Source organism: Lolium rigidum, chromosome 4 (assembly GCF_022539505.1).
Source record: "Lolium rigidum isolate FL_2022 chromosome 4, APGP_CSIRO_Lrig_0.1, whole genome shotgun sequence".
NCBI classification, from domain to species: Eukaryota; Viridiplantae; Streptophyta; class Magnoliopsida; order Poales; family Poaceae; genus Lolium; species Lolium rigidum.
Genome location: NC_061511.1, coordinates 38,221,024 through 38,247,422, shown reverse-complemented (window position 1 = coordinate 38,247,422; position 26,399 = coordinate 38,221,024). Strand labels below are relative to the sequence as shown.

At 41.7% G+C, this 26,399-nt stretch overlaps 2 protein-coding genes across 3 annotated transcripts; one reads left to right on the top strand and one right to left on the bottom strand.

Moving 5' to 3' along the window:
- The first annotated feature begins 220 nt into the window (after window positions 1-220).
- Window positions 221-8,280, top strand: LOC124649253 (subtilisin-chymotrypsin inhibitor-2A-like). Of its 2 annotated transcripts, XM_047188904.1 has the most exons (2): window positions 221-254; window positions 8,090-8,280. In XM_047188904.1, the coding sequence occupies exons 1-2, from the start codon at window positions 221-223 to the stop codon at window positions 8,278-8,280; spliced, it is 225 nt and encodes a 74-aa protein (XP_047044860.1). The 2 variants fall into 2 exon arrangements, with proteins under 2 accessions (XP_047044860.1, XP_047044859.1); XM_047188903.1 differs by lacking the exon at window positions 221-254 and having other exon boundaries at window positions 8,059-8,280.
- A 12,866-nt stretch (window positions 8,281-21,146) lies between these two features.
- On the bottom strand, window positions 21,147-21,522 carry LOC124650336 (subtilisin-chymotrypsin inhibitor-2A-like). Its single transcript, XM_047189871.1, has one exon. It carries the CDS (start codon window positions 21,520-21,522, stop codon window positions 21,295-21,297), a length of 228 nt encoding a protein of 75 aa, XP_047045827.1. The 3' UTR covers window positions 21,147-21,294.
- Between the last annotated feature and the right edge of the window lie 4,877 nt (window positions 21,523-26,399).

Genomic DNA, 26,399 nt, shown 5'->3' with positions numbered 1-26,399 from the left:
CGCCCCCCTCATGAAAATACAGCGAGGTTCAGTACTAGTATGTGTATAATCATGCGCTAATGACGTACATAATTAGCTAACTAGCAGTATTTGAGCCCATAGACGGACGGAAAGCCCAGCAAGCAGAACAGCCCATGTATACCATCGATCGTGGTGCGCCTGGTCGTCTACTCTCTGGCGGTCTGGCCAGTCGACCAGATCGATCCATCGTGGATCTATCATGGTACCAGTTGCGCCAAGATCGCCTGCCGGCGGCGGCAACACGCAAAGCTTTGATTTGATGGGATGTCTCGGTAGCAGCTGATGGCACGGCTTCCGCTGATCTTCGTCGCCGCACCAAGGGATTATTAGTCAAGGATTCAGGTATGTACACCCGTACATGATAAAATATATAAGTATTGGTTATCTGACCTAGCTCCCTTTTTCTTTTTTGCTTCAGAGTTCATGTATTCTCTAATTGGAAAACAAAGATAAAACGTACAATATATTTTTCCACGCAAGTTGTTTCTATTTCAAATCTGACCTAGTGTTGGGAATTTGAATCAAGTCGGTGGTGAATGGTGATAGTAGCGCTATATTTGAACTTGAGTAGGCGAAAATGTACCAGTTTACTAATGCTATTGACTTGCACAATCTATCTTGATTAGATAAAATCCTAATATCAGAAATGATGTTTAGAAACGGTGAACGATCTAGTGATTTTTCTGAAGCAACACGAATGATCTGGGAGCAAGCATTGTCTAAACTTGATATGTTGTATTACACATGTGATCGTCGCTGCTCGCCCCCCCCCCCCATGCTCAAATCCTGGCTCCGCCCCTGCATACAAATGACTCTGGCAAGGGGCCTGACAGCATCGACGATTATGTGAGTAGCAAAACGAAAACCATCGAAGAGAGAAGACAAAAGGTGTGATCTGTAGCATGCCTGCTTTTAGTGGCCTAACTGGATAGTGCAGAGGTGGCGGACGAAGCGGAGATGATTTGCGTTGATCCAGCCCGTTATTTTCGTGCATGCGCGTAATGAATGGAAGAAAAAAAGCTGGGTGCAACGTTCGATTCAGAACGCGCGCGATCGACGGCGTCAGAGAGTTCCGACGTTTGGAATGCAATCGGACCCCGATCGATAGGTAGTGTGGTTTATACCCTGACAAAGAATCCCACCAGACCACGGCCGCAACTCCCGTCGAAATCTCACCCACCGGCCATCGGCGTAAGGCGAAGGCGGCGGCGATTGCCGGTACTGAGTCAGCCATCGGCCGTCATGTTTCGAGCCCAGGATCATCGACGGTGACCTCGAGGAAGCGGCGACGCAGGACCGATTCCTCGGAGAATCCTCCTACTCCGGCAGGACCAATACGCCACATAGGTGAGCCACCCGCCTCCCGCCATTATCCTCCTCTATCAATCCCTCCAACATCAGCGGGAAAAACGATGAGATATCAAACCTTTTTCGGCAAGATTCTAGAGCGGTTGTAGAGGCACATCCATGCCATGACATAGTGGATAGATGGATCTGGCGACGCGATTTTCGATTTGGATAGAAGAAATAACGTGCCTAGCCTACAGAATGGGCCTTCATCCTGTGTCGGGTATTCCATAGCTGGCGTCATGCATGCTTGCTATCTGAATTAGAGAACGATCTAGGCTAGGGCTAGGTACGTTATTTCTTCTAGTGTTAAATCTGCTTACATGTTTGCAGATCCTACCTTGGCCGACGAGATCTTGGTACTGTTTGAGACGCCCTCTGGCTTCGCAGTTTTCTCTTTGAAGTACGACCTCAACCAACCGGACGTTATGAAGGTACATCTTCCTGCTCCGTTAATTAGTCATGTGCTTGTTTGCTCATCGCTTAATTTGTGGCAGGCATTGCTGATTTTTGCATCTCCAGAAACTCTGGACAATCTTTGCCAAGGATTATAGGTCAACAAAGGTTAGCCCCCTCCTCTTTATTCTTTCCTTCTTATTGTTAGGTTGTTTGTTGCAAATTTAAACTACTGTTCTTGTCTTATTCATGATCTTATGCTCATCTCAGTTCTTTTTAGGGAATAATAATAATATGAGCATAAGCTCATTCTTCACTGCTTTTGTCAATTAACAGACTCAGTACACAGCTTTATCCTTAATGCATGATGTGCAGAGATCATGTAGCGCGATGTTATTCCGTGTATGCGCGCACCTTCAAAAACTATTTTGATCCAACACTGGTGAAGAAAATTTAAAAGAATGGATGGGTGCAGGCTGAAACATATGATGTTTACAATTCTCTCTTTACCTGCTTTGCGATGGATGATTGAGCTGTAACTTATTCTGAACTGCATTACAAGAACTCGAGGATATAAACAAGGCTATATCGTTTACTATTGTTATTAGAGTTTCTTGCTAGTGTTTCAAAAAGCAGTGTATATGTAGGGATGTGGAGAAAAATGGAGATGAAGATGTTACATGGTTATCATTTTCTCTTATCTATTACTGAAATTTCCTCTATTTAGTACCCTAGGATGCTTGACAGAGCGGATAGCTTACCACTTAGTGCCTTTTTGTAACATTGATTGCGATGTACATACTGAATTGCCTGCCATCATAATTGGGAGACATGGTGAGATATTTGATTACTTTTCTTCCTTGCCCCTTAACATGCTTGTCGTTGTTCATTTCTTTATCAGCACGTTTTCCTGAAAGAGTTTCAAACGTTCAAGGACAAGTCCAGTGCGTTTAATCCTGGTACTGGTGGTGTCAGTAAGGAGCTTGCTGAGATGATAGCGCGCCATCACCGCCCTGGTCAGGCATTGGCTGTTGGAAAACCTGAATATAAAAGATTCATCGAAACAAGCCTGGTTAGTGTAAAGCTCCCCCACTTTGTTTGCTTATGATTATGGAGAACTTTGAATATCTATTTTATTGCCGCGCCACTTGTTTCAGCGGGATGTGCCTTGCCTCTTCAATGAAACTGTGAAGGAGGTGATGTGGGGCTTGGAGAATCTCATGCATAGCTTAGTTCCCCAAGAAGAAGTGAAGCTGACGAAGGAGGACCGCCTGCCAATATGCCAAGGAATAAAAATATTCCTGAATGGTTATGGCTTTGATGTCAAACCGGAGATGGTTAGTTGACAAGTTGCCTTCCTTAATGTCCGAGTTGAAATGTTGGTATCATGTCTTTTTACACTATTGATATATCCGATAGTTTGTGCAGTGTGTACGTACTACTTAGAATCCTTAATTGTCCCTGCCCAAATCTCTTGGTGGTGCAATATGAACAAGTTTTCTTCTTTTATTGAAAACACAATAATATTCGTTTTTGTACCCGGCCAGGTAACCGAGAAGGTGCTTGTGACGGCATGCGTCCTGGTTGATGGTGAATTGATTGACGACACAAATACTAGAACCTTGCGCTGGGCTGCTGGCAAGCTGAAGGATGTGTCTGCCATTAACACAGATGACTGGGGCAATGAGAAGATAGTAAAGGCTCTGAAGATCATCTTTGAACCTGTTTTAACGACTGTAGCTGAAACGGAGGTAGTGTTAATTTTGTGAATGCTTTTAACATTTTATGGAAATTAATTTGTTGTCGTTGTAATGGACATTACTTTTTCTTGCAGATGTTCCCAACAGAAGAGCTAGCAACCTTGCTGAGGGATGAAGATAAGTATGATGACATGATTATTCAGGACAAAGTCCTGGACATCGACCTTGATCTTGCTGTGACATGTGTACTTAAGAAAAATGCCCTGAAAAATCTGGCAATCTTGCTTAGCTAGCTGAATAAAGCATGCGAGGAGAAGCAGGTCCTATATATCCTGCTGTACATTACATTTATGGTTATTACATTGTGAATTTACGTGCCTAGTTACATTGTAAATTGCATGTGATTTAAATGTATATATATCCATGTTAATTAGAATTTACATGTACAAAAAAATGTATATATGTGCCAAGAAGCTAGTAATTTACATGTAGGCAACCCCTGTATATATGTGTAAATTTGGCTCGTAATTACATGTCGCCAACCTTGTAAATACATGTTAAATATCTTGTATTTTACATTTATGTATCTTGTCAAATCAGCTAGTATTTCACATGAAATTCCCAGCGTATGTTTTGCCCATGTCGTTGCAGCGGATTTTCAGTAATATTATCATAATATCAAAATTTACATGTAGGTAAAATCTCATTGGCTGCATGGAGGGCCATTAGCGACAGATCTTTCAAGTCCGGACCATCGTGGTTGATTCCTATGCCTCGAGAGACGCATAAGAAAGTGAGGGTAGATGACTCGTTAGGCGACGGAGCTGCTTCTCTTCTTGGCATCTCACCACCGGCCACGACAGTGCTCCTGTCTAGTGTCCACATGTGCTCGCCCTCCACGGTCGCTGCACCCGTGTGCACATATATATGCAGTTAATTACTATTTGCGGGGATGAGTCAGGTTTGAAGATGGCGGCGGATAACAAGGACGCCGCTGCCATAGACGACGATGTGCCAGTGGTTGACTACAAGGACTGGGTGAGCTCGTGGGGTTATTTTATTTTCCTTTTTTTTCGTTTTCACTGGAAGAGCTGACCGTGGTTGGATGACCTTGATTGCCCATCGTACGATCGGTGACCCAGGGGATCGGGGATTTTGATCCCCCGGGGGACGCTCAGCAGGCCCCTTTTCAAAAACACGGTACATACGCACACGCTTATAAATACGTATACACAATCAGTCATGTGAACGTACGCACTTACATCATACAACTATGAGCACCATTCTTCTGTGAAAAAAAAATTACGATATTTGTACAATTGCAATTTACGAAGGATTTTTTTCACGACAATCGTCTGCAAATTTGTTTCCTGGATGGATGGGCTTTCTCGGTGGCTAACAAGGGGCGCCTAGATATGCGACTTGATAGAATCCATAAGAGCAAGTACAATAAATCCTAATCAGCTAGTATAAGGATTAAAATAATATATTTGTGTTTAGTTGGAGGAGAGAGGAGATGATAGAGAATGTACCTTGGCTCTCATGCAAGAGCTAGCTCTAGCACGTGCTCCTAGACAAGTTGTATCAATGATAGGTGGACCATCCATTGAGAAAGTAGTGCATTCTTATAGCCAACTATTGTACTTGTTGATTACAAATTGACTATATATGATATGATATTTTGCTATAGCCAACAACCGGCTACACTATTGGAGTTGCTCTAAATGTAGTTGTTTGCCCACGGCTAGATATGCGACCTGATAAATTTTCTCGGCAGCTAACAAGGGGGTGGATGGGCTGAGCCGTTTGGTTCCTCGTTATTTATCTCGCATGTCATGTGCCCCGCGCTACTATAATTATCGCTCCCCAACCTCTCTCCTCGTAGCTATCAGCCTGGTAGCTACGGGGACTGTAGAGGCAATAGCCCATGGCAACAACGAATCATTGAATCCCCAAGGTGTCGAACACAACAGCGACAACGAAACGCATGATCATGAACATGTTGCAAGGGGCGGCGGCAATTTATCTCCTCATGTACTTGGGTTTTTTTACCGCCATCCTTCAAAAACTATCTTGGAGTTCTCTTTCCAGATTAGGGCATAAGTAAAAGGTGGATAGATTTCAAAATAGATGGGTGAACCGACATATTCAAATCAAACTCCGACCTACTTTTCAAGTGCATCCTACCACACCATTTTATCTCATCGCATTTGAGGGTGTGAGCACTGGCCACATATTTCTCGGGTGCCACCACCAACGGACGAAGTGCGACTATGTTTTATATGTTGATTAAGATCACTCATCATAGTTACTGTTAGCGTTTGTGCATGGAAAACAAATATTTTCAACCTACAGAAGATGCAAGAATTAGTTGGATCGATGTAGGTATGAACTCACCAAGTAGATTGTGGAAGGCTCGGTGAAGATTTTAAACACGGCGATCCTCGCAGCTAGTTGTACCCCTCGAGCCACGAGGACATGCCTCCTCCTTTCTCCTTAGGATTGAATGTGTTGATCCCTCTACCGTTATTGATACATATGGAAGAACAATCCGTCAGCGGTGCATCATCGAGGACGTTGTGCCAATAGCAATAGTGGTTGTAACACCACGAAGAATAGGACCCCGAGAAGGGTAGATGTCAAGTTTATGCATTTGCATAGCATGCATATCTAAAATACGGGACCTTTGAGCTCTATTGTCGAATTTGATGTAAGTCAAGCATTGGGATTTGAATTTCAAATTTTGACATGACCTTTGAGCATTTTTTAAATGTCGGGACAACTAAAACTTGAAAACCTAAAGTTTTTTTTTTCATTGAGTGATTAACCTTGTGTGATAATAAACAATGAAACAAACTTCTAAATTTTGAATTCAAAATAGAGGTCTGATTGTCGTCAAACTTGAATTCAAATAATTGTAATAAAGAAACCAAAGTTTTTGGTTCAAATCTTTCTAAAAACTATCTCAAACTATAATTCAAACTAAAATATCAAAAAAATCATATAAATTGAAAATAATTGAGAAATGGAAATTTGAAAATTTAAATTTAAATAATAAATGGAGCCAGATTCAAATATTTAAAACTAAGTAAATAGAAATCATAAAAATCCATCATAGCACCAAAATCCTCAGAAACTTATTCTCTACCAATCTCCAAATAATCACATAGTCAATTACAAGCTGGATTAATCAAGAATCAAGACCAAGATGTTAGCACCTAAGTTTTTTTACAAGGTCTTTGGGTTTATCTCCTGCCGAACCCAAGGATTCATGAGACGCACAGCTAAAGAACTATTTGGTCTCAGGATGCTAGTGAGAAACAAGACCAAAATCTACCTAGGAGGCAAGGGTAGTGCCTGAATCTGGCCCGATATAGCTTATTTTGCATCCTATGCCCACCTACCCACAATGATTTGGGCCGAGAGCCGCCAATTATGTATCACTCCTATGTAAATGGGCCCCCATTAGGACATACTACAGGACATACTGACAATCTAGGCCCACATCCCTCCTTGCCGATTGTTTCAACGAATACACCCGTGCGGCATCTTAGTTAGAGAAAGATTGTCATCAAATACATCCTGATCAGAGCAGAAGTAAATAAATAAATAACCTCATAAATAAATAAAGTAATATACTACCTCCATCTCTAAGAAGTAAACAAAATTTTAATTATATTATATGTGTTTAGTATCGTTCGATCCGTATTAAAAAACACTTTTTAATGATACTCCCTCTGTTCCATTCTATAGTGCCTATAGTTTTTTGGCACGGAAATTAGCGCAAGTGTATTTTTTACACAAGACCCCTAGCTGAACGATTTGAGATCAACATAAAATTTGGGAAATCCATATCTTCCTAACTTACCATAACAAATTTGGAAGCTGAACGATTTGGGAGCTGAATGGGGAGGGGTAACTGAAAAAAAAGCTAAGTACAACCTTATATTCTGAAACAAATGCCAAAAATCTATAGGCACTATAGAAAGAAACAGAGGGAGTACTAATTTCATACAAACAATTTTTATCTATTTAAAGTAATTCTTGGTTAAATAAAAAAACATATAAAATGAGGGAGTCTTATTCCTTAAATTGGAGGTAGTATCATGCAAGAGATACTAAAATTTATGCATCACAACAAAATTGTCTATATGTTTCCGACGTGGACGTGCACTCTAGTGCGGCCAATCAGCAGCTACACGCTGTGAATCACGTGGTACGTTGTCCTCTTGTGTAGCAGCCGACCAGCTGTACGTGTACCCATCCTCAAATCTAGTGCGGCCAATCACCAGCTACCTCGTGTGTATCACGGGTGCCTGCATGCTGCATCGTCAGAGCATCTTCTCTCGTTTGCTTCAACTGCATATATGTACATCTCCCCTATAAATACACCTACTCTTTATGCGTTATGGATATATATACCGATCAAGTTCAGAGACTGATAACCTCGATCTCCATTATTTGGCTCAGCTGGTGAGTCGCCAATCACACATATATTTCCTCGCAATTAATCTATAGGTAGGGATGGTGACATTGTTATTACTTATTTGGTCCTTACAATTATGTTGCAGGACGTACGCCGATCGAACCGACCATGAGCTCGTTGGATGTCACTGCCGCCGGAGAGGAGCCAAAGAGGACGTGGCCGGAGGTGGTCGGGCTGCCCATCAAGGAGGCAAGAGAGATCATCCTCAAGGACAAGCCCGACGCCGACATCGTCGTCCTCCCCGTAGGCACGCCGACAACCAGGGACCTGAGGCCTGACCGCGTCCGCATCTTCGTTGACACCGTCGCCAGCACCCCCCATGTTGGCTAGCTTGCTTAACTCGCTTGGGCAGAAGCACGCATGCATGAAGCCATGGGTGCTCATGAATAAGTCGTTTTCATGATTTGAATAAGTAAACGCTGAGGATCAGCATGCTATCTACCTATGTACTTTGTATTTCACCCATTATCAATATGATAATATCTTTCGTGAGAGTACTGTTTCATACACTAAAGTAATTATCTCACTTCATTAGTATGTATCCTAGCTAGATGAAGAGAAATTTGTATTGACCCTAACGAACTGGGTAGTGATGTGTCATGTGCTCCTAATCTTGCATGCACCGATAGTACCTATCATTATACACTATATAAAAGTTAAACGGTTTAGCGTTTCCTGGGTGATCGGGGCACGATCAGGGCACTGTAGATGGAAAAATTATCTCTTCTTTCCTTGAGCCGTTGCTGGACACGTACTCTTCTTTTCCATGGCCAATTAATTTACTTGACTGGTTATATTTTTTTTATGGATGGGCAACCGGTTACCGGCTGTAGATCTAACAGGCCAGCGTGATCGCCTTGTGTTTCCACGTACCTTGCCAGTTTCGGTCAAAGCGGTGCCACGATCTCCACTTTGCCCCAACCTCTCCGTTCTTCTCTCTCATGGGCAGCCGCCATCATCCTCCCCTTCTCATGGGCAACCTCCGCCGTTGCCCTCCTACCACCGGTGTGGTTCCCCGCATCGCCGGCCGTCCCCAGATACCGACGCCTCATGTTGCTTCCGCATGATTCGAGGCGGCCAGATTGGAGTGGTGGTTGTGCCTCGCCGCCATGGTTCCCGGATCGTGTCGGCGTGTTCGGCGAGGTAAAGCTCCGGCCCGGTGTCTGGCTCCGGCAAGGTAAAGTGGTCGCCTCTGCTCCTCTAGCCGGCGTCCACTCCCTCTCATGTCGCCCCTACCGTCATCCATGGTTTCCAGCGGCATCCTGCCTCTCCAGGGAGCCTTCCTTGCTCCTCTTCAGCAATTTCCCGTGCTGAGTCGCCGCATCCCGGCATCTCCGTCATGCCGGGAGGATTTGGGGATAGGGGCTGCGGAGGTAAGGCTCGCCATTGGTTGGGATGCCTCCTGCCCCAGCGTGATGGCTAGCAACCTGGCTCGGTTGCTAGATTTTTATCCTCTCTCCAGATAGCATGCTCTCAAATTGAAGCACAGGGCCCTGCAAAATTAGATTACAATAACCATCTGAGTCTCTTCTTTTTATGCATCAGTTAAAGTCCAACTGTAATGCAAAATTGATGCGGCGTTTGTTTTTTACATTGTTGCTTCTGCAGGTTCTAAAAGTTGCCTTCATGGATCCAGAGTTTCTGATGTGTGACTTTCCAGTTCTCAGGTAACTACAAAGTTTGGTGTGATCAGTACCACATGATGATTTGGTTTGTTTCATTGTTGTGCGTCTTTGAGGCAAGCACTTCCATTTGATTTTGTAATTGTGAAGATGGATGGGGCAGACCAACATGATCCACCAGGGCATCCTGCTGGTGCCGTGGGAGAGGCCAGATTTCCAGGTTGTCGGTCCAGTAGATCGCTCCGGAGGACAGGTCAGAATTCAGAAAGAGGTACTTCCGAGTTTCGATGAGGGCCAGGATCGATTTTATAGAGCTATGCATCATATTTGTTGGATTTTTTATTCTTCCTTCAGTTTGTGCAGTCAAATTTAAGAAACGGCTACTTATCTAGCAAGCAACACACATGTTACCTCTAAGGGAGTATCACTGACCTATATTTTTATGCAAATCTGAATAAAACGTATGCTTTCCCTTTATCCAAAATATTCTCACAACTGTGCTGAAAATAAAATGGTGTTAGTGCATTATTGTGGTTGGATCATATGTACCTAATTACAGTATTGGTGTAGTGAAGAGACGAACTTTAGTTATAATCTAGCTTACTAGGTACGTACTTTTTTCCCTCAAAATCAACCTCTGCATATCCTAATATGCCATTTGGTATATTGTTTTAGCAATATTATGTTATCCAAGCTTAATTTTCCATGTTAGCCATAAACCTAGCCATCTGACAGTGACTGATACGCATTTTCACCTTTAAAGTGTGGACAGGGGCCAGTGTGTTCCTGCGTTGAGGCAGGTTTCCATCTGATGTGATCAACCAATCATTGCATCTTATTCAGAGAGGTCTCTCATTTAGTATGGTACTGTTTTCTTTTCAGGTTCTTTTAATTTTGGCCACTTCATTGTTAACTCAATGTTTCCTCCTTAGATTTTCTTCTATTTTTTACTGATTCTCTGTTAGTGCATTTCCAGATATGAAAACATGAAATCTGAGATATGAACCATGCAAACTGAAACTATGTTATGCTTACCGCTCTTTTGCTCTATATTTTGTAGCTCCAATGCTCCAAATATTATTATTCCTAAATTAGGATGATCGACCCTCTCTGTTAAGCTATTGCATAACCTGGCCTGATATATTTTTAAATTTCATGCTGGAATTCGTACTTATGCAAGCAGCATAGGAAATTAGAAATATTACACGACAATAAAGCATTCATAGAATGATCTTTCTTTCTTTATTATAGTGAAATTTAACTTAATTAGCTTACAGCATGTCCGATGTAAAATTCATTGTTCTCATTACCATCTTCGATTTTAATTACCATGGAGTTTGTCCTCAATTTGTCTTGACGTTTTTCTTACTCAGTACAGGTGGGTATCACTGATAGTAAACACTATTGGCGCTTGGTTTTGATAACAGAAGCCATACATTAGGTTCTGCTTCCAGAATGTTGACATGTTACCAGATCTAGCATGCTTACTATTACTAAGTGTGTTTCTTATTGTCTCCTAATTGATGATAATTTAGGGTACAGTGACATCCAACTTAACAAATGTATGCTTAATTAGCAAAGTAACACCTTCCAAGTTCTAATTTACCTTGGGCCTGGATCATGCACTAAATAACCCTTTGTACTACACTGTGCTCCCATTTCTTCTGAATATTTCCAAAATTTCTCAGATACGCACCATGGTCATGTATGTAGTTTAGTGAATACATATATGAGATTGATCATAAACTACGGCATGCCCACAAGCGCATCAGGCCGTTGCACTGCTTCTAATCGTTTCAATCATCTTACTCTGCAATGGCTATGGTCTCTATGGAATCAGCTCTTCCTTTGCTTTTCTAATTTTTATTTATTTGTCAGGCTACCGAAGATATGCTTACGGTCTATGCTTATAAGGTGGAACAAATCCCAGCTTAGGGAGTGAAGGTTCAGCTTTTCCAGTTACCTTCTTTAGGGGGCGTATACTTGGAGGCGCGTAGTCTTTGGCAACATGGCCCGCCGAGTCCCTGTGATGGTACTGATTCTCTTCCGTTTTTTCTACATGAGTTAACAACCTCTGCTATCAAAATTGCAAATGTTCATAAAAAGAGCTTGGCAGAGAAGTACATAATTTTGATTAGGCATGAATATCTATGTTATATTTCTTGCCACAATGGAGCTTCCATGTTTTGCATACAAAATCCAGACAAAAACTCATGAGTACTTGGCTAAAAATACATTCCACACAAAAGCTAAGAAAAGAAATATTGTATTATCAGATTCGATGCAATAGATTTCTATGCCATGGTATTGATCTACTGCGATAAGTGTTCATTCTTTCTTGCTACAAAAGAACCTATGCTTACAAAAAAATAGTTAGCATTGGTTACATTTTTAGACTAACTTGCTAATCAGTATAGAGGCTATAAATATTTTTGCTACTTTCCCTTAAACAACCTTAAAAAGGAAACACAGAACCATATTTGCCTGGTTGGACAAAAAAATGCACACCACAAGGTATTTGACACAATTATCTTGAATCCATAAAAGAAAATAGTTAAGATATATCAACAATGTATAGAGTATGCTTATAGAACTAGAGTACGATCAGGAAACTAACAAATTTATTATGATAAAATTTTGTACCTGACACTGTCAGTTTTGTTTTGGTTTGGCATATTTGGTCGTTGAGAAAAGAATTTTGCTTTAAGGGAAAGAAGCTGGATAAGAATGGACATGATCTCAAACAAGGTGCTGGCAACCATCAGAGGAAGGCCAGTGCTTTGCAAGGATGCTCACAGGAATGCGCTGCAGCTGGAAAAAAAAGGGGGGTTGGCGGGCGGGTAGTTGCGGATTGCCTAGATATGACCTATGCAAGCTTTGGATATGTTGGAGTGTTCCCCTCCTCTAGATTAGCTTTTGAGTTGTTCTCTTTGAAATGTTTACCGGATGATGTATAAGAACTATTTTTGTTGTATGTCGATGGAATCAGGGGCAGCCCCTTTTCTCTAAAAAATAAACTATCAAATATGTTTACACACCGACCTTCATAGGTTTCTTCGTAGGTTAAATATAATCCAGTTTTTCTTCTAACCTAATAATTTGGAATACAATAAGAAAACTTAGTTGTTTGGAAAGTAAATTACAGAAATGGATATGGTTGACTATGCTTCGCAAAATAATATAGTTTCAAACATTTCTAAGTTGATTTTAGTAACATCCACAAAGTTTAAAAACAGCTAGGAAAAGTAAATTGATCTAGCATAGAGACAGTATGTAATTAACATGAATGACCGAGTATGTACATATTTACAAAACTGGAACTCTACATCTGCATGCATATAATTCAGAATGCAACATCTTGGATCTTAGTTTATGAGCGAAATATGATAATTAGCATCCAACATTTTGGAACATATTCAACTTTTATTTTGAGAAAAAAAAAACCGTATCCACCTTCCAACTAAAAACTTCGTAGTGCTGCCAGTTCATTTATATTAGAGTTCCAGAGGCTTAACATGCCATGTTATGTTTTCAGATAGTTATAACTTATAAGAAACAAATTTCAGAAATCAACTAGCTTATTTAATTTTTTAAGCAGAGTACTTATTTATTTTTTTGCGGGGGATTTAAGCAGGGTACTTAGAAGCAACCAAATCATACAATAAGTTGATCGCTACAAACAAGTGGCACCTACAGCTTAACATCCAGAAATTGTAAGTAAAAAGAATTCCAGATCAATACATTTGACCAACAACAAAACTAGATCAAGTACATAATGGAGAAGCCAGAGGTGCAGGACGGGATACGTACCAGCAAATCTTCTCTTCCTCACTCCATGTAAGCCAATCGCTGACGGAATCAGAGCTGTGCTCATGTTAGGTTTGACGCAACGTCGCAATGGGTGGCAAGGAGGAAACACAGTTGCAGGATGCCGGCAGAGCGGGCCGAGGTGAGCGCCTATGAGCAGCCAGCTGCATCGATTTGGGGAGGACGGCATCAAATTGGGCATGCTTTACTGCAAGACTTGATAGAGAAGAGAAAAGGGGAAGAACGAGAGAGAGACATGGAGCGAGTGGGATACGCGTGTGCTGTGTTGTACGGAGTACTCGCGAGGTGGCTTTTGTCTTTTCCGTAACCCTGTTCGATTGTGTCATTACGTGCGAGTATTGTGTTACGCTCAGGCGCACAACCAATTCCTATTCTTTTTTCCCGAGATTCCAGACCCCTGCAATACACATCATGAATTCACCGGCTCTTTGCCTACCTAAACCGTAAAGCCGCAGTGGCACCTCAGACTGAAACCAAGATTCGTACCTACTTCGAAATTTAAGCAACGAAAAAAAGATTAACGAGCCTAGAAATTTAATAAGCAAGGAAAAAATGTTAGCTCCCCAAAATTTATGCAAGGAAAAAATTAGAACCCCGAAATTTAAGCAATGGAAAAAACAATAGCACCCTAAAATTTAAGCATGGAAAAACAATTAGCACCCCGAAATTTAAGCAACGAAAAACTTAGCCCTAATACATCTCATCCCATAAGATGAGTTTGCATCGATTTTTTTAGATATGTAAGAGTTAGTCCATAAGTGAGAAACAACCTGTGATTGGATGGTTAGGAGGGCAATGACACTCCCAGCTTACCAGAGTTCAAATCCTAGATTTAACACTTTAATGTTTTATTAAAAAGGCGGAATATTTTTCAGTGGGAGGCAACGTGCCTGTCGACAGCGAGGGGCCCGTGGTGACTTCGTCAATTTCAAGATCAGTCGGATCAGTTTCTTGGACTCAGTCTCTCGAAGGTGCTCATAGGGGTACGGTGTGCGTGCGTGCGTTCATAGGGGTGAGTCCATGTACGTATGTGTGAGCGTCTGCATCTGTGCTGTGTATCGCAAAAAAAATTAGTCCACAAGTATAGAATTATTGTTAATTAGATTGCGTTGTGGTGTAAGTATCGAACTCTATTGAATGATGTTTTATCAACTTCCTAAGGAAATTACATGTTTCAGCTTGGTGTCCATATTTGAATATGCATCAGAGTTCCAGCTAATTATTATAGTGCATATCAAATTGTGTCTCGATATGGCTACATGTCCAAAAGTAACCTACATTCTAACACACAATGGTCTTTATGATTTCTACTAAAAAAATACATGAAGCACCCACCCACAGGCGCGGCGTGTCGCCGCGCCACTGCTTCCTAGTACACTCTAAGCTAAAGTTGTAATCCTGACTACATTTTAACCCATGTTAACAATGTTTCGTCGGTTCCCGACCGCAAGTAGTTATTTATACATACACCAACTATCAAAGCTCCCAGTTATGAAATCTCTTAGAGCATCTCCACTGGCGTCCCCGATAACGGCCCCTATAGCGATTTGGGGGCCGGGAGCGAAAATGGGCTCGCACCGGCGCACCCCAAACGGCGCCGGCGCTTTTCCGAGCCCAATAGAATCGTCGGTAACCCCGTACCGGCCCCTTCGCCAAGGGCGCGAATCGGGCACACCGGCGCCTCGCGAGGCAGAAATTTTTGGGCGTGGGAGCCGCCTGTCAGCCACAAATCCCAAAAGTCGACGCCAGCAGGGAGTGGCAGGGCCGATGCGTCAGCGGATCATTCAATTTTAAATTAACCGTCGCCTACCTCGTGACGGGAGTTATTGGGGCGCAGCGGCGGTGCAGTTTCCGCAGACGCGCAGCGAACCGTCCTCGTCCCGCGCGCCTTGCTCTTCGTGGCGACATTAATGAGCGCCACTGCTCCCCCTCCTCCCTCTGGCCTATAAAAGGGCCGCCTCTCATCGTCCCTCTCACACACAAACCCTAGCGTCTCTCTCCCCAACCCTAGCCGCTGCCATCTGAAGAGACGACGCCATGTATGGTCGAGGCCGAGGCCGAGGCCGAGGTTGCGGCCGTGGTCATGGTCGTGGCCGCGGCAGAGTTGCACGCTCACCGTCGCATGGGACGTCGTCGTCTTCATCGTCGGATCTGCAGGATGTGGAGCGGCGAGTGGTGTTCGAGTTCGTCATCGTCCTCAAGGACGACTCACATGGCATCCAGCCGGAGACGTTCGCCAACTTCGTCGCCGGCGACCAGCCGGGCTCACTGCATCTGTGGGAGGCTTCCTACGGCTGCTACCGGTGGATTGTGGACGTGATCTACGACGCGTGCGGCCAGATGTACCTCAACATCGGTTGGGAGAAGTTTGCGCGTACCACCACCTCGAAGCCGGCTACGTGCTCATGTTCTCCTACTTTGGCGAGGGGGACATGAGCGTCGAGGTGTTCGACCAGACGCGCTGCCGCCACCACTACCACGGCGACACCGATGAGGAGGACGACGACTGAGCGTTGTTTCTTCGTAGCGAAAATGAGCAAGCATGTTTTTGGATGTTCTTTCTCGAAAGAACCAACAGGTGCATCGGCACCAGCTGGATTTTCCAGTTTGGGTGACTAGGTGTGTCTGAGAGTGTTCTTTCTTGGCAGCGAACACACGAAACCTACGATGACCAGCCTAGTTAGGTTTAATTATTTTTCAATGTTTTATATTTGTGTCAACCATGGTTCAAACTATGTATTAGTTTGTGTAAAACCATGTTCCAAATTATATCTTCATATAAACCATGTTCTTAATTATGTGTTAGTTTGTGGAATGGAATATTTCTTCTCTTTATTCGATTTTTTATGCTTTTATTTGAAATTTTAATTCAAAAAATCTATCGGGGCCACCGGTTTGGGGGCACCGGTGTGGGAATAGCTCCCCCAAAATAGAGGATGCAGTGTCGGCGTCCTCAATACGGAGGTGTCGGCGCCTCTGCCGACGACTATTTAGGGGCCGTCGGTGGAGATGCTCTTACTATAGTAACTTGGTCCCACGTAGGCGGCGGAGTCACAGCCACAACAAGCGTTTCATTAGCCCTATATCAAGATTTCGTTGCTTAATTTTAGATCAAAGTTTATCTTAGAATACACGCACGTGGTCTTAGTAATCTATATCTATATTTATACCTAATAATAAAGAAAATAAGGTTTCTTGCCGTCCAACATTTTATTTAGACAGATTTACCCTCCCATCTTATAAGTACTTACTATGGCTGCCATCGTCAAGTAAAATATTTTATTTCTAGACAGGCGGCCGAGCCAAGGTTCTCGTGGAGGAAAATAACTCCGATTGGGTTAAGGCTTTTGTATTGGACACGATTTCCTAGCTCCAAATTCCAAATATATACATGTGAGATTGAGGAGACAAGATACGTGTGTGGTCGAGCAGCACTACCGGTCAGCCTCCTACCTCACAACGAGGTCTGAGCCGTGGGTGCGCCACCATCGCGTCGTCGTCAGGGCATGCCATGTCAGCGGGAGATCCATCAACGACTGATGCCGCTAAACGACTGCGTGGCAAACAGTTGCGTCCGCGTGGATTTTTCTTCTGATCCATATCCTGTGCGGCAACCTAATTACACCGACAAAAATATACATCATCTTTTTTCACATGCCATTTCACGGATTAAAATTCCATACAAATTTTGGTAATTTCAGACCGAATATACTTTCCTCAATATTTCTTTAAGAGGCGGTCTAAATTTTGGTCGGAATATATTTTCCTAGATAGTTTCTAAGGATGCGAGTCAGCCGTCTGGGATTACTTTTATGACTCTTTTTTTTTCTTTCATGTCAATTTAAGTGACCAATTAAAAACACATACATAATACTTTATGTTTTGTTTTGCCTCATATCGTGACAGGTTAACACTTGGTGTCTTGTAATGGCGAAATATTTTTCAGTGGGAGATGACGTTCCAGCCAATGCCGAGATGTCTGTAGTGGTTTCGTTAATCTCAAGACCCATCGAATCATCTTAGACGCAGTCTCTTGGAGGTGCTCGTAGTCGTAGGGTGTGCGTGCGTTCATAGGATAAATATATGTATGTATGTGTAAATGTTTTTAATTACGGTGTATCGCAAAAACATCGTTTAATTTTTTATTTCCCACTGTAACGCACGGATAATTTTCCTAGTTCCCTCTAAAGTACTTGCATCAGAAAAAAAAAGGTCGATTGACTACCAACGTGGATGTTCAATCTTGGTACCTAGCTACACGTTGATCGGTCCGTGAATCGATCACGTGGTCTTCTGTTTAATTTGTAGCAGCCGACCAGCCGTACGTGCATCATTACGCGCGCCTGGATGGATGCATCGTGAGGGAATCTTCACTGCACATGTTGCTTGGGTCCATATGTCACACCTCATCTATTAATACACATATGCAGTAATTTGGTTATGCACATATCGGATAAAAGCCCAAGATCCAGTTTTAGCCACTGAGTGGCCGATCATATATACTTTCCATCTCAAAGCTTAAGCCTTTCTATTTAAAAAATATATATCAAGTAAAGTTTGATCAAACTTTTAAAAGAATCTATCAACAAATAAGATATTTTATAGATACCATATAAAAATTTCTAGTGTAGTCTATATTTTGGATCACGGAGAATAAATTGTCTAAAATAATTTGATGCATCATAAAAATGGTTTATTTGTATTAACCCTTACAAACTAGGTAGTGATCGATTTATCCTCAATAATCTTTGCTCCTAGTTATGAAATCTCTGATCATAGTAACTCTTGGTCGCAGATAGGTGGAAGAGCAACAACCACAACAATTATTCATTGGCCCAACGAAAAATGTGATGATTAAATCAGAAAGCGCTTTTACTGCCAAATGATCGAGATTAGAACATGTCCATGATCAACCAACAGGCTGGTCACAAACTCGCAATACATCTGTCTGATACATCTCTCTGACTTGCATGGAGGCTAGCCAGACCCTATAGAGATGAAATCATGATGATTGGAGGCATGGGTAGCTATTAATTAATTCTCCATGGTAGCAAATCCGGATTGAATAATATATTATTACACAAATTCTTAGTAAATCATAAGTTCTGAAAGGCTGAGTATTCATTCTGAGAAAGGGAGGGAGCAAACAGAATCTAAGAGCAATTTCAATAGTGTAGCCAGTTGCTGGCTATAAGCCAAGTGTCATGTTATCTATAGCCAACTTAGAGCCAACATATACAATAGTGAGCTATAAAAATATAGTACTTAATCAATGCGTGGCCCACCTTTCACTCTCACAAAGTGCCTAGGAGCACGTGCTAGAGCTGGCTCTTGCATAAGAGCTCACTCTCCTTCTCTCTCCTCCTCTCTCTCATCCAACTAAGTAATAATATACTATTTTAATCCTTATAGCCAGCTGACTAGGACTTACTGTAGTTGCTCTAACAAGTTTGATTGCTGATAAGGTGACATGTAGATCTAGCTATAGCTACATGTCAGGATAATTGGTGCATCACATGGTATGTTGTTGTTTTCCATCACGAGATCGAGTGCGGCCAATTAGTAGCTACCTCTTGTATCACGCACGCCCGCATAATGCATGTGAGAGCAAGTATAATAAGGTCTAGTCAGCTGGCTACGAAGACTAAAATAATATATTTGTCTCTAGTTGGAGGAGAGAGAAGAGGAGAGAGAATGTAAGTGGGCTCTTATGCAAGAGCTAGCTCTAGCATGTGCTCCTAGGCAAGGTGTGTGAATGAAAGGTGGGCCATCCATTGAAAAAGTAGTACTACATTCTAATAGCCAATTATTGTACTTGTTAGCTACATGTTGGCTATAGATGACATGACATCTTGCTTATAGCCAACAATCGGCTATACTATTGGAGTTGCTCTGAGAGCATCTTATCTTGAGATGGCTACCTTGCCTCGTATGCTGATCACCCTCTATAAATACACCAACATGCAGTACATTATGCATATATACTAGTATCAATCAAGTGCAGAGGCAGATAAGGTTGCTTTGATCGAGGTCCATCCTATTTAGCTGGTGGGTAGGAATCAATCTCTCTAGATAGCTAGCATTTTCTTATATTGGTTTATACTCTCAGTTGACACAATACCAAGCACTAATACGGTTTTGCAGCAAGGTCGACGATGAGCTGCTCGGATGTCAATGGCGCGGGCGCCCAGCTCGTCGGAGAGGACGCCAAGACGTCGTGGCCAGAGTTGGTTGGGAAGACCATCAAAGAGGCCAGGGAGATCATCCTCAAGGACAAGCCCGACGCCAACATCGTCGTCCTCCCTGCAGGCTCGCCGGTTACTCTGGACTACAGGACTGACCGTGTCCGCATCTTCGTCGACACCGTCGCCGATGCTCCACACATTGGCTAGATCTTTGCTTTGAGCGCGCCCTTCCTATTGCTTATGCATGCAGATGTATGAGTAGCTTTAGCAAAGGGATGAATAAATACTTGGGAGCATGCTGATCGCGAGCATGTCATGCCCTGAATGGATGCACTCTCTCTGTACTCTCGTTTGCTTATGTTTATGGATTGTGTATCAATTTCTTTCTACGTTTTGACACTGGGAATATATAGACAGTAATATACACACCACCATTCAAAGATCCATATATGGTGATGGCATCATGATCACACCCATATTACAATAGTTGCCCAAAGCAACAAATATGGAAAATAGAATTTTTTTTCACCCGATAAAAACTTCATCTTAACAGAGAGCTTGCAGTTTTTCTAAAAAATCTGGAACAATTTGAACAAATAAATCACGCCGTGTAAAATTTCGAAAATTCCCAACTTCTAGTGAGAAGCTAAAAATCATACACTATAATATGGTGCAAATCTTAGGAAAATAAACCACCAGTGCTCAAACTTTTTGTGCTAACGGTCATATTTAGAAAATAATTTTATAAACCAATAATACCATGAAGTAAAGTCTTTGTTAGGGGAAAATATTTATTGACGAAAGATATGCATTGGTTTGTAGATATGAACAAAAATATATGCATTGTGACATTATGAAAACTTCCACTAATCATTCTTTGATAATTTCACACGTCATCAAGAGGATTGTAAACTCATAGTGGAAGTACCTCGGATGTATTTGGGACTACACAGAAACTATTTGTGGGCCAGGTTACTGCACACAATTCAGACCTTCTCTCAACCGGGCAAAGAACCACAAATACCACTAAAGGAAGGAAATAGATAATGTGTTAGCTGTGAGCGCATGCATATTCGATCACTAACATTTGCCCAGTCGGAGGGGGAGGGGGCGAAACGCATCAATCCCATCCGACACATGTGGTGCCGCCACAGTCAAATGGTACTGTGCAGCCGAGACAACAACTAAACACATATACTGGCTGCTGCAGATATATGGTCGGAGTGGATAATGTTAAATATAATGTACAATGCCTATGCTCTTTTCATTAGTTTGGACTTTTAGTTTAATTAGCTAGTGCATCAATCTTTCATGGTATCAGAGTCAAGAGATCTCAAGTTCTAGACCCTGCTCACGCAGTTTTAAAAACAAAAAGAAAAAGATTCTGCGGCCTGCATAAAACCCACGCTAAGGAAGAAAATAGCCTAGACGTGAGGGGGGTGTTAAATATAATATACACTGCCTAGACTCTTTCATTAGTTCGAACTTTTGATTTAATTGGCTAGTGCAGCAATCTTTCAGGTAAAAGATATCACTCGCCAAGATGACACCAGAGAGAAGATTCACACAGCACAAAGCAAACAGAGGATCGATTATTGTACTTCACGCAAACAGGATTACAAGATCAAACTGGACGGATCCATTCTTCATTTATTCGTGAGCGAGCATATGAGTATGCTGGCTGTTAACATGAAGCAAGAGCACCAAATCTAGCCGACGTGGGGGGTTCCTTCGACGGTGCCGACGAATATGCGGACGCGGTTGGTCCTGAAGTCCCTGGTCACCGGGGAACCCTCGGGCAGGACGACGATGTCGGCGTCGGGCATGTCCTTGAGGATGATCTCCCTAGCCTCCTTGATGGTCTTCCCGGCCACCTCCGGCCACGACGTCTTCTTGGGCGGGGCCGCGACGGCGGCAGCATCGGTGGAGGAACTCATTATCGTCGCACTGGTTGAGAACAATAACCCGAGCTTAAGTGAGGCACCAACATTTCAATAATGGAAAAACACGAAGATTGATACTTGCTGCGTACTCACCAGTTAAATCGAAGGCGTACCCGAACTGATGAATCAACTAGCTAGCTTATTGTGCTGTGTGTGGAACTGTGTTTGGCCGAGTGATGTATTTATAGGCAGAGATTGTGAGCAGATAACTCAGTTTGCCCTAGCTAGGGCTAGGTGCACGCGCGCGCGTGTCCTCCGTGGATGCATGTTCTTCATTACGAGTTGCCACGTGCATGGATGCACGTTCTGCGTAAGTCAAACAAGAAACTCCATGACACTACATAGCAAAAAAGACTACTTTATTCCATCGATCGATGCTATGGAATCGTATGCCTGAGACAGTGTACAAGATATTACAAATGTTGGAGGATAATGTTTGCTATTCAGAACGTTAAGTATCGATATACCGATGTTGGAGGGCTGTGTTATTCATCTTGTCAAGACTCTAGAGCCATTCAACAACAACAAAAAAAAACTAGTTTTTAACTGACAGGGAACGTTTACAGAGAAAACACTGTCCCGGACAGAATCTATTCCAGTTTTCCTAACATAAGTGGCTAACTCATGTGCTACAGAGTGTTGAGAACGTTTAGCAAAACAACATTTCCAGTTATTTTGGTATAAAGGCAAGAGAAACAAAGCTGTGTATAGAACGTCGCCAGTGACTAAGAGCAAATACAATAAATTCTAATCAGCTAGCTATAAGGTTAAAATAATATTATATTATTATTTAGTTGAAGGAGAGAGAAAATGAGAGCAAAGTTAAATGAGCTTTCATACAAGAGCTAGCTCTTACACATGCTCCTAGATACTTTAAGGAAGTGAAAGGTTGGTATCAATCAACAAAGTAGTACAAGTTTGTAGGCTAACTATTGTATGTTGGCTATAAATTAGCTATAGATGACATGACTATTTTTTATAGCCAACACTTTGACTCTATTATTAAACTTGCTCTAAGTGAGGCTTCAATTTCATTAATTTCTTTGATGATGTTGGCAGTCGCTCTCAAAATTCATTGAGCTTCTGATCCAGTTTGTCGCAAGCTCTGCACCTTCTAATAATGCAATAGCTTCAGCCTCCTCCGCATTACAGCAGTTTCTAAATACTTTACCTGCAGCTGCGTGGTGATCTCGAATTACCGCCCCCACTGCAGCCATACCTATTTCATTTACAAAAGATCTATCGACATTAGTTTTTAACTACCCAAGCGGTGGTTGTTCCCAACCACTTTGATCAGTAAACTTGTTATGTCCACCATCTTGTTCCCTACAGGTTCTATATTTATCACCGTTTTCTTCCCTTTGTAATTTGTTCCTAGCATCTTACAAATGACATTGTTCATGCTAAAGGGAAAGCCCCAATTGACCAATCGGTGAACTTCGTTACCTCATTTTTTTTCGAAATGGGGGTATACCCCGGCTTCTGCATCATGGTGATGCACACGGCCTTTTATTAATCAAAAGTTTAAAGAAGTTGTACTATGATACAAAAATTAACCATCGAAAACAACACATACTATGACTAATCCTCAACACAGTATTCTAGTATGACGCCAACCAGTCTGGCACAAGATATCCTGAGCGACCATCAGGAGACGTGTGCATCCAGAAGCCATGGCATCCCGCTGGCCCATCGGTGAGAGGAGAGCCCACAGCTGAACCCAATGGGAGACCATATGGATAACCTGCAAAAAAATTAAAGGAGACTTTTTTATTAAACATTATATCATTTCTGACCCTCCAAATAGACCAACATAAGGCAGAAACTCCTATCCGGATAAAAGCCTTAGATTGTCTATTGACTCCATTTAACCAATTACCAAACATATTAGTAATATTGGTGGGAGGTGGGAGATCATAAGTGAAATTAACCGTACGCCACAAGAGCTTAGCTAAGCGACAATCAATAAAAAGGTGTTGAATGATCTCCTGTTCCCTACAGAAAACACAATTTGTACACCCATTCCAATGTCGTTTAGCTAGGTTGTCTTTTGTTAACAAAACCTTGTTACTCAAAAACCACATGAAAATCTTAATCTTAAGAGGAATTTTAACCTTCCACAGATATTTTCTCAAAAAAGGGCTATGATCACACATAAGATCCTCATACATCGACTTTACTGTAAAGAAACCATTAGATGTCAATTTCCAAAGAAAACGATCATCCTCTTCATTCAAGTTTATCATCATTAATTTTCGACATAATTGTAACCATGAGGTCCATTTATTACCACTCAATACCCTCCGAAATGTAATATTCAAAGGTGTTTGGGCTAACACATGTGCAACTGTGACGTTTTTATGATGTACAATATTATACAAGGACGGATACTGTTGAGCCAAAGGAGTATTTCCTAACCAGTTATCTTCCCAAAAGCGAGTACTTTCACCATTACCCACTTTGAAAATCCCCTAGGAAAAATCTTGTTTGACCTCCATCAATCCTCTCCAAAAAGGGGAATCAGTAGGTCTGGCTTGCACCTCCGATAACGTCTTCTGTCTCAAGTACTTGTTATGTAGCAATTTTTGCCACACCCCATTTTCATTAAGAAGTTTAAAGAGCCATTTACTCAATAAATATCTATTTCTAATTTCGAGAACCTCGATTCCTAAGCCCCCTTGATCTTTGGATCGGCAAATAATGTTCCATTTCGTAAGCCGGTACTTTCGTTTGTCTTCGTCGGACTGCCAAAAGAACCTAGATCTATAGAAGTCCAAACGTTTCCTTAACCCAATAGGTATTTGCAGGAACGACAACATAAACATCGGTAAGCTAGTTAATACTAAATTAATAAGAACTAACCTATCACCATAGGATAGTAACTTTCCTTTCCAGCATCCTAATTTACTCTCGAACCGTGTTTCTACCGGATACCAGTCCGAGTTCCTGAGTTTTTTTGTAGTGGATTGGGATACCCAAGTATCTAAAGGGGAGTTGTCCAGCATCACATCCAAAGATCTGTTTATATTGGTCCTCCTCCGCCTTTTCCTTTCCAAAACAAAAAAATTCACTTTTATGGAAATTAATCTTAAGCCCCGACAACTCCTCAAAAAGACATAGAATTAATTTCATATTAACTGCTTTGTTGAGGTCATGTTCCAAAAAAAGGATAGTATCATCGGCATACTGTAGTATAGAGAGTCCTCCCTCAACTAAATGAGGAATAAGACCCCCAACTTGACCTTCCTCTTTTGCTCGTTCAATTAAGATGGCAAGCATGTCCACTACAATATTAAAAAGCATTGGAGATAAAGGGTCCCCTTGCCTTAGTCCTTTTTTTGTCTGAAAATAATGACCAATATCATCATTCACCTTCACCCCAACAATTTCCCCTTGAACAAACTGTTGCACTAATCTCTCCCATTCTGGAGCAAAGCCCTTCATGCGCAAAGTTTGTTGTAAGATTGGCCATTTCACCTTATCATAAGCTTTCTCGAAGTCGATTTTAAATAATATCCCATCTAATTTCTTAGTGTGTAATTCATGAATTGTTTCGTGAAGTATAACTACCCCTTCCAAGATATTTCTTCCTGGCATAAAGGCAGATTGAGTTGGCTTAATGACTCTTGGGAAAATCCCCGAGATACGGTTTGTACCAACTTTAGTAAAAATCTTAAAACACACATTTAGCAAACAAATAGGTCTATATTGTTGTATTTGGAGTGCATCCTCTTTCTTGGGTAAAAGTGTGATAACCCAAAAATTTAGTTTATAAAGAGGCAAATCCCCTTTGGTAAACTGCGAGAACAAAGCCATTAAATCATCTTTAATTATTTTCCAAATTTTTTGATAAAACTCAGCTGGAAAGCCATCTGGTCCAGGAGGTTTATTCAGTTCCATCTGAGAAATTGCCTCAAAAACCTCCTCTTCCGTAAAAGGGCCCGTCATGCTCTCATTCTCAAGCGATGAAATCTGTGTAATATCATTAATCTCCTCTTCAACTAAAGAGATATTGGTTGGTGCCGGTGCCCCAAACAATTTCTTATAAAATTCCGTAATATAAACCTTCAAATTATCTTCCCCAACAATAGTTCCCTCTTGTTGCTCTAATTGGAAAATTTTCTTTTTTCGGTGCTTACCATTCGCTATTAGGTGGAAATACCTCGTATTATTCCCCCCTTCTTGTATATGTTTAACTTTTGCCCTTTGTGCCCATTTAGATTCCTCATCTCTCCTTAATTTCTTCAAACTTTCATTAGCCTTTTTTAACTCCTCCCTTTCATTAGTAGACAAAATATTTGTTTCCGCCTTCTTATCCAGATGATCAATGATATTTAGTAGTCTCTCTTTTTCTTTTTATATTTTCCACTTTGATTTTTTGCCCAACCCTTGAGAAATCTTCTAATATGTCTTAACTTATTCAACCAAACCTCCATTGGACTAGCTCCATGTACAACTGATTTCCACTCCTTTACTATCATATCAAAAAAACCTTCTTGCCGCAACCAATGTAGCTCAAAGGAGAATTTTGCTTGATTACCCAGGTGTGCTTTCACCCCTGAATCAATAAGTATTGGAGTGTGATCAGAATCAGCTCTAGTTAAAGCTCTTACAGTGACCAATGGAAATTTTTGTTCCCATGAAATGGATGCTACAACTCTATCTAGCTTCTCATATGTAGGTTCTTCTCTCCTACTTGCCCATGTAAATTGTCTTCCAGTGAGAGCAATTTCGCGCAAGTTCAAATGCTCAATGATTGCATTAAAAACAAAGGGCCAACGCGTTTTGAAATTAGCATTATTTTTCTCCTCCTTCTTGCGTATGATATTGAAATCACCACCTACCAACATAGTAGTGATTCAGATTCACAA